The sequence below is a fragment of the Ahaetulla prasina genome, chromosome 2 (assembly GCF_028640845.1).
Source record: "Ahaetulla prasina isolate Xishuangbanna chromosome 2, ASM2864084v1, whole genome shotgun sequence".
Lineage (NCBI taxonomy): Eukaryota > Metazoa > Chordata > Lepidosauria > Squamata > Colubridae > Ahaetulla > Ahaetulla prasina.
In genome coordinates this window covers 18,987,908-19,001,735 of record NC_080540.1, presented here as the reverse complement: position 1 = coordinate 19,001,735, position 13,828 = coordinate 18,987,908, and the positions used below count along the sequence as shown (strand labels likewise).

General features: G+C 42.7%; 1 protein-coding gene across 1 annotated transcript; it reads right to left on the bottom strand.

Moving 5' to 3' along the window:
* Positions 1 to 2,721: 2,721 nt before the first annotated feature.
* C2H6orf136 (chromosome 2 C6orf136 homolog) lies at positions 2,722 to 12,301 on the bottom strand. The gene is made up of 6 exons (XM_058173987.1): positions 12,085 to 12,301; positions 10,213 to 10,722; positions 8,556 to 8,644; positions 3,848 to 4,045; positions 3,227 to 3,296; positions 2,722 to 3,072 (listed from the first exon to the last, which is right to left on the bottom strand). The coding sequence occupies exons 1-6, from the start codon at positions 12,226 to 12,228 to the stop codon at positions 2,926 to 2,928; spliced, it is 1,158 nt and encodes a 385-aa protein (XP_058029970.1). The 5' UTR covers positions 12,229 to 12,301; the 3' UTR covers positions 2,722 to 2,925.
* Positions 12,302 to 13,828: the final 1,527 nt, after the last annotated feature.

The window sequence follows — 13,828 nt, the reverse complement described above, 5'->3', positions numbered from 1 at the left end:
AAGATGCTAATACAACACAGAATAGCACGCAGATAAGTGTTGCAGGTAGCATATTCTGAAAATGATTTTAGAAAAAAATTGAGAATACACTACCTGCAACACATATCACAAATTCAGACAGAAGGAAATTTTCCATTCCAGACTGAGACATTTGATAGAGGGATATTATACAACAAACCAAACTAAGCTGCTGTTCTGTTCCACCCAGGCTTTAAATGCATGAAAGTGAGAGTCTCATTCCTGTTGAAAAGTAAGCCTTTTAGATACTGAGTTTATACTAAAAATTAGATTTCTAATACAGCAAGACTAACATGTTTGTAGCTTTCTCAAGTAATTGTACAATTTTGAATATAAAATAATCAGAATGTTTTAATGTTGAAAACAAAACTGCCGGTAGTCCTCAACGTACAACCACAATTGTGCCTGAAACTTCTGTTGCTAAGTGAAGCAGTTGTCGAGAGAATTACAGCTCATTTTACGACCTATTTTGCTGCAGCTGTTTACGTGAATCATGTGGTTATTAATCAAATCTTCCCCCATTGACTTTGCCTGTCAGAAACTGGCTGGGAAGGTTACAAGTGGCAACCACATGACCACGGGACAGTGCAGCTGTCATAAACACTTCAGTTGCCAAGTGTCAAATTTTGAGCACCTGACCATGAGGATGCTGGAACAGTTGTTAAGTGTGAAATCTTTCTTTTAGTGCTATTGTAACTTGGAATGGTCTCTAAATGAATGGTTGTAAGTCAAGGACTATCTGTATATTTAACCAAGCAACACAACATTCTGGTTTGGAGTAGAGCAACATGGTCAACATCTTACCAATAGAACTGAAGCATGGGCGAGATTAGGAAAATGCAGGTAGTCTCGACTTACAACCACAATTCAGCCCAAAATTTTGTATTGCTAAGTGAGACATTTGTTAAGTGAATTTTGCCCCATTTTACGACCTACCATACCACAGTTAAGTAAATCACTGCAGTTGCTAAGGTAGTAACACGGTTGTTAAGTAAATCTGCCTTCCCCATTGACTTTGCTTACCAGAAGGTCACAAAAGGTGATCACAACCATATGACACTGCAACTGTCACAAATATGAGTCAGTTGCCAAACCTGAATTTTGATTACATGACCATGGGGCTGCTGCAGTGGTCGTAAGCAGTGGTGGGTTTCAAAATTTTTTACTACCAGTTTTGTGGGTGTGGCTTGGTGGGTGTGGCATGGCTTGGTGGGCATGGCAGGGGAAGGATACTGTAAAATCTCCATTCCCATTCTACTCCAGGGGAAGGTTACTGCAAAAATCCCCATTTCCTCCCAATCAGCTGGGACTTGGGAGGCAGAGAATAGATGGGGGAAGGGCCAGTCAGAATTTTTTTACTACTATCGGTTTTCCAGAACTGGTTAGAACGTCTGGTCCTACATGTGAAAAATGGTCGTCACTTTTTTCAATGCCGTCGTAACTTTGGTCACTAAACAAACTTAAGTCTGGGACAACCTGTACATCCTTTGTAGCTCTACTTCACCACCCATCCATAAATGTGCCTCAAAGTCTAGGAAGAAAGCAATGGCAAACCATTTCTGACAAAATCTGGCCAAAAAACTGCATGGGCAGGAGTCAAGCCTGACTCAAAGGTAGTACGTTTTACATGGAATTCATTCTTCAGAATTAAAGATGCTGTTGGAATAATGGTTTTCTGCTTTTTAGAACTCAAAGCTGCAAATAGCCAGGCAACTACTGGACGCAGCAGCAAGACACAGAAAACTCTTTCCTGTGCAAGAGCTTTCATCTGGATGTTTGCAGTCTAAATCAAGTAGCCCTTTCAGTCTGTTTTTACTCCTTTCGTTTTTTTCTACTGACTTTTAAAATTTCCATTTAGCTTCATCATCTTCTTCCAAGGTTCATTGTGACACTCATCCTCCATTCCTTCTTTCATGTCCCAAACAGCCTGGATAAGCAAGAGCTACCGGTTGAAGGAAACCAGCTATGCTTACACATTTTTCATGTCTATGAAGAAATATCTGGGGTAACAGTGGTGGGCATTCACATGATTTAACAACCGGTTCTCTGCCCTAATGACTGGCTGGGTGGGCGTGGCCATGGTAGGCGTGGCCAGGGGGTGTGACAAGCAGCACTTGGCCTCCTGCACCCCCCTGGGAGCAAAAATGTGCGCGGGGGGGACGCACCCCCCCACCCCCATTTTTGGGCCTAGTATGCCTCCCTGCAGCCTCCTGGGAGCAAAAATGGGCCGCATTGGGCCGCGTCGCACCCCCTCTGCACCCATTTTGGGTCTAGTAGGCCTTTCTGCAACCTCCTGGGAGCGATAATGGGCTGCGGGATGGGGGGACATGCTATACCACCACCCCCGCGTTCCGTTTTGGGCCTAGGCTTCCCTGCAGCCTCCTGGGAGCAAAAACAGGCTGCGGGGGTGGAGGTGGGGTCCCCCAGGCCCTATTTTGGGCCTAGGAGGCCTCCCTGCACTTACCTGGAGGCCATAATGGGGCACAGGGGGACTCCTGGAAGGAGCAGGGAGGGGAGGGGGCAGGGCCAGCCAGCAATTTAACTAGTGGTTCATCCAAATCGGCTGAATCCCACCACTGGGTAGGGACTTCATCGTGATGTTTTATGGATAGCAGGCCTCTGATCTCATTACGGATGAACGGAGGTGAAATTAATTTGTCTCCTGGTAATATCTTTAGCCTAAGGCACAACTAGACATTCTTGCGATGTAAACTTTTTTTATTATTATGTACAATATTAGATTGCAATCATCTTTACAGCACTTACTAGTGCAATTAACGGCACCAACATGGGGCAACATCCACACTATACAGAAGAAACACAGATATACAACGAGTTGTTTAGTGGCATCCTCCTTATCAGACAGGTAGATGAACCAAGAGAGGTACTGACAGGAGGGCAAGGCTTTTAACTCTCCCCTATAGACTCTTGATGCCCCTTGCTGCTAATTAGCCACGGCAAAAGTGATGGTCTCTGGTCTGACAGCTCCAGGCCCAGCAAGGAGGCTACAGCAAGGTTCTTTAGCTTGTTCTGAAGTGGCTGCGAGGGCATGAGCTGAAAGGAAAGAAAACGCAAAATTAGTTTCTATAGATTTACAGCTTTCTTGCCAAGATCCAAGCAAAGGGTGGGGTTTTTTTTTCGGGGGGGGGGCAGTTGGGAATCACACCTGTACCACCTCCTGCAACACTGTTCACGCTCAGGAACTCACCTTGCTTACTTTGTGACACTTAATTAATCCTTGTGGATTTAAGAAGAAAGTGGAATAGGCATCGTAAATTCTGGAAGAAGAATTAAACAAAAATTAGCCAAGCAAGACCACATTCTGCCGTCTTCTTAGGCAAATAACAGCGACAGAATATGTTTCGAGTCATCTGTTTTACTCTGTCCTAAATGGCTTGATTAATTTTAATTGCACTTACAGTATATCACAGGCCAATAAGCATAGCAAATCAGCCCATACTAAGGAAGGATTCAGAAGACAAGCCCTAATCCCCAAAGTAAATAGTAAAGCAATAGAAAAGAATATTTGTAGCTCAGGGTTGAACTGTGGAGTCCTTGGTGTTCTCTGAACTTGGTTGTTTTCTTGCAGACGTTTAACTACCCAACTAGGTAACATCATCAGTGCTACTGCTAGTGGGCTAGCCCCGATGATACCACCTACTGGCTGGATAATGAAATATCTGCAAGAAAACAACCAAGCTCAGAGAGCACCAAGGACTCCACCGAGAAATCTCTCAGCAAACAGTTAGACGGAAGCAAGACTAGGGCATTCTATGCCTGCTTTTCTATTTCAGCCTTAAGGATTGTTATCCTATCGGAGGTGCCTCACCTGTAAAATTCAGGTTTATTCCTGAAGAAACGCATCAGGAAGATGTGGAAAGGCAGTCCTCTAATCCGCCACCGCACTTGGATGCTCCAGTTCTCAGTATGTTGCGTCACCTTCATCACCTCTAAGTGCATATGAACAAAATAGTTCCAGGCCACAAAACGGCACAAGGTAACAGCCAGTTGATACATCATCAGGCCACTGGTGGTAGAAGTAAGAAGAGAACAGTTCGAATTGGGATCTCCTGTATCACCTCACTGCGGAAAAGGCTAAAGGTAGTCCTCGACCTACACACAATTGAGCCCAAACTTTCTGTTGTTAAATGAGACATTCGTTAAGTGAATTGTTCCCCGTTTTTCTACCTTTCTTGCCACCGCTGTTAAGTGAATCACTGCAATGGTTCAGTTCATTATTTTTATTTATTTATTTAATTTTTATTTATTTAAACTTTTATACCGCCCTTCTCCCGAAGGACTCAGGGCGGTGTACAGCCACAAATAAAAACAATAAAATATACAAAGTTAAAATATCAATTTAAAATACATATTCGATAATGGCCGAATTAAAACCGTCAATTGACCCAACCTAAAAATACCCCATATAAAATTACAAAATTAAAATTTTTAAAATTTAAAAATTTAAAAACACTAAAACTAAAACTAAACACTGTGTTTAGTAAACACAGTTAAGTGAATCAGGCTTCCATACTGACTCTGATTGTCAGAAGGTCGCAAAAGGTGCTCACGTGACCTTGGGACACTGCTACCGTCATAAATATGAGTCAGCTGCCAAACATCTGAATTTTGATTGTGTAACCGTGCGGATGCTGCAACAGTTGTACGGGTGAAAAACATTCGTAAGTCACCTTTTTCTAGTGCCATTGTAACTTCGAATGGCCACTAAACGAACTGTTGTAAGTTGAGGACTACCTCCACTTCCTTATCTACACACTAATGCATGTTTAGATAATTCTCTCACCGTGCACTCTTTTCCCATGTGCCTCGAATTATGACTTATACATCTATTTTCTATCTTGTCCCATGTAAGACTGAAGACTACAGCAGGGTTCCCCAACCTTTCCAGCTTTGTGGACCAGGGATGGGAGGAGGGAAAGAGAAGATGGTGCCGCACCGAGTAGCTGGCAAGCGCACAGCTCCATTTGCGTGAGCAGCATCCATGTACGTCCCCAGTCATGCAAATGGAGTCCGCATGTACGCACTCACCCACTGTTCAAGCAAGTGGGGTGTGCGTACGTGGGGATGCGCGCACGCCGTTTTTGTGGTCCAGTTGCAAACACCTCACGGCCCACTAGTGGGCGATAGCCCACCAGGTTGGGGACCCCTGGATTACAGGTAATGAAATCCAACTGTAATTGAACCTGCCCATTCTGGTCTTAAGTAATGATGACTGCAACCTTTTCCCAGCGGTCAGAAAGCAAAGGGCCTCTGGTGGCTCAGGCTGGTAAGACAGTCTGTTAAAAACACAGCTGCTTGCAATTACTGCAGGTTCAAGTCCCACCAGGCCCAAGGTTGACTCAGCCTTCCATCCTTTATAAGGTAGGTAAAATGAGGACCCAGATTGTTGGGGGCAATAAAGTTGACTTTGTATATAATATACAAATGGATGAAGACTATTGCTTAACACAATGTAAACCGCCCTGAGTCTTCGGAGAAGGGCGGGATATAAATGCAAATAAAAAAAAATATGAGGCAGTCATTTTGTGATTTGACTGTTCACTATGGGCCAGTTTTCAGCAAAAAATGTAAAACGTACCAGGGGGAGTGACACCTACCATATTTTTTGGAGTATAAGATGCACCTTTTTCCCCCCTAAAGGGGGTGAAAATTTGGGTGCATCTTATACATTGAATGTAGCCCCGCCAACTCACTGGCCCCCACCCTTTGGCCTCTGCCTCACAGCAATTTACCTCCTTGCAGCAAGCAGCAAGAAGAAACAGCCCATTTCAACTTCAGCACAGCCTAATTAGCACAAGTTGATTGTCCCTGACTCTCAACTGTTTCAGGCTGCAGGGACTGCCATTGCCTATTGCTGCGCAGGCCTCTGCTGCTTGCTGCAAGGAGCAGATTTTTTTTTCTTGTGCTAAGCAAGCTATGCTGAAAACGAAAATGAAAGTAAAGCAGGCTGTTTGCTGCAATGAGGCAAAATTGCTGGGAGGCGGAGGCAGATTTATTTTTCTTGTTTTCCTCACCAAAAAAGATAGGTGCGTCTTATAGTCCGGAGCTTCTTATACTCCAAAAAATATGGTAATTTTGAACAGTCACTAAGCAACCAGTCATAAGTCAAGGACTATCTCTACAGGACTAGCTAAATCAAAATAACACAACCTGAGTTCTTATTTCTGACTACAAAAAGATTCCTTCTAAGTATAGTAAAGGCAGTCCATATTTACAGACTTGTTTAGCAAACATTCTCAGTTATGACAGTGATGAAAAAGTATCTCTGTGACCAATCTTCACATTTATAACTATGCAGATCTATAAAGAAAAACCGAAGATGCTTGTCCCTGTAAAGGAAAGCAGAGTTGCAGATACACTTAGTAACCAATTTGCTTAAGGACCAAGTTGTGGGTCCCAATCGGGGCCACTAAGTAAGGACTACTTGTATTTCCTTCTCAGAAATGAGAGTGGCTTAGTTGCAGCCACAGCATTTGGAAAGAAAGACTGAATCTTTGCCTTCAACAGGCACTCACGACTATAATAAAATTTATATCTGTAGTACTGATTACAGTAGATTAAGAGCTGTGTTTCGTTTCCCAGAAGATGCTTGGAAACACAAACAGCATTCTTGTCTGCAACATCTTAAAGCAGCTTCATCTTTTCTCAGGATCATGTGACAATTTCCAATGAACTCAAGAAAAATCGTGGCTGCTTTAATAGACTACTGGCTAGGCACAAGGACTGTGCTCCTATCTTCTCCAAAGCAGTTTTTCGATACCGAATCTAAAATGCTGAATAGACCACAAAACATTTATGTACTCTTAAACCATGGGTCCACAACCCTTGCTCCGTAGGCTGGTACCAGGCTGTGGCATGCCAGAAACCAGTCTGCGCAAACAAAGACCCATCCACGGGATGCAGGAAGCATGCGAAACCACACCCACACCGGTCCGCAGCAAAAACCTCTCGCCATGGAACTGGTTCCTGGTGCCCAAAAGGTTGGGGGGAAAGAAGCGGTAGCTTTAATGAATCAAACAGATGATAATAAAATTATGACTTATTTTATTAACTAACCATTAATAAAATAAGGGTTGCAGCGGCTTTTAAAAGTCCCTAAGCTATTTATCAGAAAACTATAAAGCAGAAAGTTTAGTAGTTATTGTAGGAATTGACAAAATGCCACATCAGTATGAAGTGATGGCCCAAGACTTTTCGTTCCTACAATATGCTCTTCGATGAAAATTAACAGGTTTTCTTTCAGCGTCAGTGCTATTCATGAAGTCTTTAATTAGATAAAGTAGTTGCTTTATTGGATAGGGTTGCAAAGAATTCGATTAGAATCATTCAGAATCTATTAAACACATTCCACATGCTTCCTTGATGGGTCTTTTGCCCTTCCTGTTATGCCAATTGCTAATAATAATCATATTTTATATATCCAAGAAAATATATAATTTGTTATTAAAAATTATACACCTCCCTTGCTATGCAGAATGTAATTACTAATAATCATCCCCATAAATGGGGAAATGGCTAGAGCACGCCATGTCACATTGCCGTCACGTGACATATCGCAATGTTTTTCCCTCCACAGAGCTGGGGTGGGCGCGACCTGAGCGTACCGCATCCGGCCCACAAGCCGCCAGTTTGACACCCCGGGCTAGAGGGTGTACAAGAAGTCTCACCCCTATGCACAATGGGAGTGAGGGAGGAGAATATTGTATACATTTAATAAATAAAAGGGCTGGGAAGTGGCTCAACAGGCTAATGCAGCCTGTTATTAACACACAGCTGCCTGCAATTACAATTACTGCAAGCTCGAGTCCCACCAGGCCCAAGGTTGACTCAGCCTTCCATCCTTTATAAGGTAGGTAAAATGAGGACCCAGATTGTTGGGGGGCAATACAAGTTGACTTTGTATATAATATACAAATGAATGAGACTATTGCCTTACACAATGTAAGCCGCCCTGAGTCTTCGGAGAAGGGCGGGATATAAATTCAAATAAAAAAAATATACATGTACTGAAAAGAGGGCAAGTTATTACCTTCTCTCATGACTGCTGTTATTTTGCAAAAATTGTTCTTTGTGGATCAGATATACTGGCCATAGTTTCCTGTTTTCTAAGATCAAGGCTCAACTGTAAATTATAGTTAGATCTGGAAAACTTTTCAAGGGAAAAAAAATTCCCCAGCTCTCCATGGTTAGATCTCTTACATACAAGGTTGACTCAGCCTTCCATCCTTTATAAGGTAGGTAAAATGAGGACCCAGATTGTTGGGGGCAATAAGTTGACTTTGCATATAATATACAAATGGATGAAGACTATTGCTTGACATAGTGTAAGCCGCCCTGAGTCTTTGGAGAAGGGCGGGATATAAATGCAAATAATAATAATAAAAAATACGTGTAGACTGAATTTCTCTGTAAAACCCTATAGATATTATGGAACTTTTCACATTCACTAAAGGACAGACCATCCAGCCACCAGATATTATAACTTGCCACCCTCCCTCCTTGATTAAAAGACTGACCGTGTTTTCAGATGCAGAATCTCATTGATGAATTCTACGTCCTGGGAATACATTGTATAATTAAGAGTCCTCGAAAAAAAGGTTGGTAACTGGAGGGATAGGAGAGAGAACAAGAAGAGGAAACCAAAGTGAGGAATTTATAGCTCAAAGATTCTCAGAAGTCCATTGACAACATTTTGCTTTCATAGTTTTGTGCCTAGGTTCTGTCCAGTATAGACAAAACTAATTCTTGCTAAATTCTCAACTTTCCACGAATAGGAATACAGATTTCACAATCTTATTTTCATTCATGAATGTGTGTTGTATCAATAATTAGTTAATAAAACATGTTGGGATCCTAGGTGCTTCCCTGAAGTGCATGCATCAGCCTCTTGGACTGCACAAATAATTTTCCACTATTGTGGGATTGGGTGGAATATAAATGTGCATAAATCGAGACCCCTTGGGGATATTTTTGGAAACCAAATCAAAGTTTCAGCCTGCTTGCAGAAAAGACTGATAATAAACTCTCCTCAAGATAAATTCTGTTTCTGCAAGCTTTCAAATTTAGTGCAATATATTTTTAGACCTCCTATTCCACCTATAAAATAATTTATGTGTTTAAGATACACAAAACTGCTTTGCAACACATTGAACGATTAGTCTATGAAGTCAAATATTCTTTACATTAATAAACCACATAATCATCTGCTATGTGATCCTTTTACCTGCAGATTTAGCATGCTTTGAACTACACTGCCTCCTCAAATAAATTGTCTTAAGTCATTTCCTATAAAATGTTAGAATGAGCAGCATTATAACATCAATGACTCAGAGGTTTATTGCAAATCACAAATATTAAACAAGCATATTGAGTCTTCTATAGCAGGTGATTAAAGAAAAAAAATCATTACTCTGCCTCTGGTAATTAGGAAATGCAGGTCCACTAAGGCAGATAATTTAAAAAAAAACACCACATCAGTCCTATCCTACAAACTGCAACAAAGGGCAAAACACACCAGAAGGCAAACATTTTGTTCTTCCTTTAAAGGTTTTTCAAATTTATGACAGTGAGGATTCTTAATAAAGCTTCTTTTACCAGTCCAAAGCAAAACATTAAGATAGATAGTTGCCTTGAACCGATCCAAAAAGATTTTGGGATCTTGGAATCTATTATAACTAAAGTCACATTTTGTATCTTGATTTAGCAGAGTCATTGACCAAGCCAATAATCTATCTGAATGCGCCTCATAGAAAAAAAAGGATAATGTTATATTTAAAAAAACAACACAGAAGAGAATGAATTTGTCATTAAGTACCGTACTTACAATTTATTGAAGGCATTTACCAGTTCCTCTAAAAATCATATTTGATTGTAATGTAAAGTATGTATTTTTTCCATTTCTGGCTGCTGGCACAATTTCTATAAAGCAGTGTGATTAATGGTATGTATGAACGGATGAGGTTAAAAAAGATCACCTCTTTCTTAGGAATTGCTTGAACCTCAGAACTAATACTGTAACTCCATAACCATAACTCTCTCGTTTGCCCACGGTACACTTGGCAAAATAACAGACTTTATCCAATGCCAGGTTCATAATCAAGTAGTCTCCCTGCCATTCTACAAAGGGGAAAAAAAAATCTAGTTCTCTAAACAGCAAAACAGCAACATCGGTACCTCGTCCCGTAATTTCTGGTGCATGGCTTCAAGGTGCTCCTCCATGTCACGGTTACTGCTGGTAGGTGAAGTGACCGGGGAGGGAGCCCCAGATGTGGCTTGGAAAGGCGCAAGGGATGCAGGTGCTGCCTCCGATGTCTGATAAGGGGATTGCAAATGCCAGCCATGAAAGAGATTATACAAAGAGTCTAAAGAAGCACTGTCCAGTCCTTCACTAGATGGTACCCTTAGGATATCTTCTTGCCTCCCGTTCTCCAAAATGATGGCATCTTCCATGCTTTCAAGGGGGGAGGGAACAGCTGGTTGGAAAAGGGGCCTGGTCTCCAGGTTGCTGAATTTCAATCCATATTTAATTACAGTACAGTTTTCTGCAGAAGGGTAGGTTGGAGCTGGAAGGTGAGGGGCAGCTTCTGACAGCTTCTTGGAGAACAGGGAGGGAAAAGTCAATCTTATTGGCGTGGAAGAGATAAGCTCAGGAGGTGGTAATTTATCCCACGAGGCAGCCACATCCTGAAAAAAAAAAAGATTTCAGAATAATGAACCTAATTATCAAAAATGTTGTATTCTGTCCCTGGAAGGCAGCTAATTTTCCTGGGCTGTCTGATTTCACCTGACAGGTCTGCAGAGTGACAAGCCTTTCTTCAAGGAAAAGGGAGTTTGCTTTTATCTGGGTAATGCACACAGAGCACTGAACTCATTATTTTATAGAACAGAATTTTGGTAATGAAGAAAAACCTTTGATATTTAAATACGTGCCCTATTTGGTGGTTTGGGTTGTTGTTGTTTTTTAATTATTAAGGGCCAACCTCAAGATATGTTACATGCCGTAATTTATTCTGAGAGAAAAAAATCATCTCAGAAGAGTGGGGTGCCATAACAAGAACCTTTCTGCATGGCACAGGATAACATAAACATTTAAAATAGGCTCATGAAAATGAAAGTCAAATCTAGCATAAGACAAGAAGCCAGCAACCATTTTAAAATAGAATAGAATAGAATAGAATAGAATAGAATAGAATAGAATTTTTTATTGGCCAAGTGTGATTGGACACACAAGGAATTTGTCTTAGTGCATATGCTCTCAGTGTACATCAAAGAAAAGATACCTTCATCAAGGTACAACACTTACAACACTTAATGATAGTCATATTTTGTAGGCAAAAAATAATTTTAGTGAGGGCAAAGCAAGCACAGGCTGAGGTTGCTAGCTTATAGGCTGATTTGACCAGAAACAGGAATGAAATACATTCCAATGCAAGATCTTGTACTGTTTTTTTTTCTTTTTCTTTTACTATCTCTAATTTTTCAATGGCCTATAAGCAGCCGCTAAAACTAATTTCATTCAATACAAATAATCTCGTATTATTCCGGGATTTAATCGCTACCCCGGGGTCACATCCACCACCGAGTAGCAACTTTTGGGGAGACTGCCGGCCACACCCTCCTAAGATTTTTCAAGCCCGCAGGTTACACACATCCTTGCTGCAGAGCTTCGACGGATCAGCCGGGCGAGCTGTCACCGGAGAAATACCGGAGGAGGATGCCTGAAGTCCCGGGCAACCTTTATAACCGCGCTATAATCCACCCTAGCTGTTCGTCCAGCCCGGCGACCGCCGATCCCCCGCATGGGAGATCTGCAAAGGTGACCGGTTGGTTCGCGACCTCAGCCAATTTTTTTTTTTTTTTTGCAAAGGATCCAATTGCTTCTGACTTCTCCGCGGTCCGCCGGTGTCCCCACCCCACCCTTTCACGCTTCCCAACAAGCTTGCTCCTTGCAGATCCGTCCCACCCATCCACCCCACTGTCTGCCCGTCTTTCCCGCGAGGATCGGGGATGGCCGGCCACGCCCGGGTCCCGCCGCCTTTCACTCACCCGCGGCCGCAACCGCGCCGGGTGGCAGCAGCGCGCCGAGTCTCCCTGGCCCAGGCGAAACGGGCTGCTGCTGCTGCTGCCGTCCCACCTCCAGGAGCAGCGGGCGCCCACGCGCAGGGCCGCCTTCGGGCTCCGCTGGTACATGGCGCGCGAGCGCGAGGCAGGCGCCTTCCACGCGCTGGCAACCCTTCTCCTCCTCCTCCTCCTCCTCCTCCCCGCCCCCCCCAGCCCGCGAGCCCCTGGAGCAGCGAACCCCGCCGCCGCTTCAGCCGGCTTTAAAAAAAAAAAAAAGGCCACGACGCCTGCGCTAACTATTGCGCAGGCGCACGTCTCCAGTCTCCTTGACCGAAGGAGGAAATGGTACGCCAGCGGCAGACCCGGCGTGAACTTGGCGAGCCGAGTCGGTAATGACGCCTGCGCACTGAGAAAGAAGGTCGGCGAGGGCTTGCTGTTAGACGTCCCCGCTGCTTTTCCCTTCCGGCTCTTGCCTTTGTAACTGTGGCGAGTCCTCTGGGCGGGGAGAGGGCTGGAGCTCTGGAATTAAACGTGTAGCTTGCAAGGAGTAGGATAGAATAAAGCTGGAAGGGACCTTGGAGGTCTTCTAGTCCAGCCCCCTGCTCAAGCAGGAGACCATAAGTGACTGTCTAGTCCAGGGGTCTCCAACCTTGGCAACTTTAAGCCTGGAGGACTTCAACTCCCAGAAATCCCCAGCCAGCAAAACAAAGCTGGCTGGGGAATTCTGGGAGTTGGAGGACTTCAACTTCAACTCAACCAAACCCCTGGCTCTAGTCTCTTCTTAAAAGCCTCCAGTGATGGGGCACCCACAACGCCTGAAGGCAAAGTTGAAATGTCAAACAGTGTGGAAAGGCATCCAGCAGTTTCCCCCCATCATATTCCATTGCATATTCATGCATATTTCATATTCAAATTTTCTCCTAGGCTGTTTTTAGCTACTGAAGATTTGAAATCATGTTCCTGCCCCTTCCCCCCCCCCTCCGGAATATTTGTGTATTGCAAAAACCTTGAGGTTGCTTAAGTGATCAATGAATCATTAATGCCGTGGATGGCATTCAGGAGGATCCAGATGACCATGCTGTTTCCAGGACACACTACAATACAGGCAGTCCTCAAAACGGGCAAAAATGTTTAAAGATAAATCAGATAAATGTTGGAAACGTCACCAGTTACCAGGATCTTATTATCATATGTGGTGGACATGCCCAGAAGCTAAAAACTATTGGAATAAAATTAAGACATGGTTAGAAGAAATGACACTTTTTGATTTAAAACCGGAGCTGTTCCTATTGGGTATCCTCCCAGAGAAAATTAGTAAAGAAAATATTTACTTGATTATACATGTAATAACAGCAGCAAGGATTGTTTTTGCACTAAATTGAAAAGCAGAGAAAATACCTCTGGAAGGGGAAGTTATTAACAAGCAAAGTTATGTGCAGAAATGAAGATTAACTTTGATGATTAAAGAAAGAGTGGATTCAGAATATTTTAAGATATGGGATCAATTTTACCATTGGTTAGAAAAAGGATATAGATAAGCAAACTAATAGTTATGTAAGAAAATGGTATAATCAGAATATTGTACTTGTGGAAAAAATTGTAATTAAATGAAATTAAATGAAAATGAAGACAGAAGAAACAACAAAAAGGTCAAGTCAAGGAGAAAACACCGAGATGTCACATGGAAGTAATGACTCATGTATTAAATATTTGTTTGTGTATAAAATAA

Excerpts from the sequence above, each read along its gene's own strand:
- C2H6orf136 (XM_058173987.1), bottom strand. The coding sequence starts at position 12,228 with ATGTACCAGCGGAGCCCGAAGGCGGCCCTGCGCGTGGGCGCCCGCTGC. Across the intron at positions 3,297-3,847 it reads AATAAACCTGAATTTTACAG|AATTTACGATGCCTATTCCA; the intron begins GTGAGGCACCTC and ends TTCTTCTTCCAG. Across the intron at positions 3,073-3,226 it reads AGTGTCACAAAGTAAGCAAG|CTCATGCCCTCGCAGCCACT; the intron begins GTGAGTTCCTGA and ends CTTTCCTTTCAG.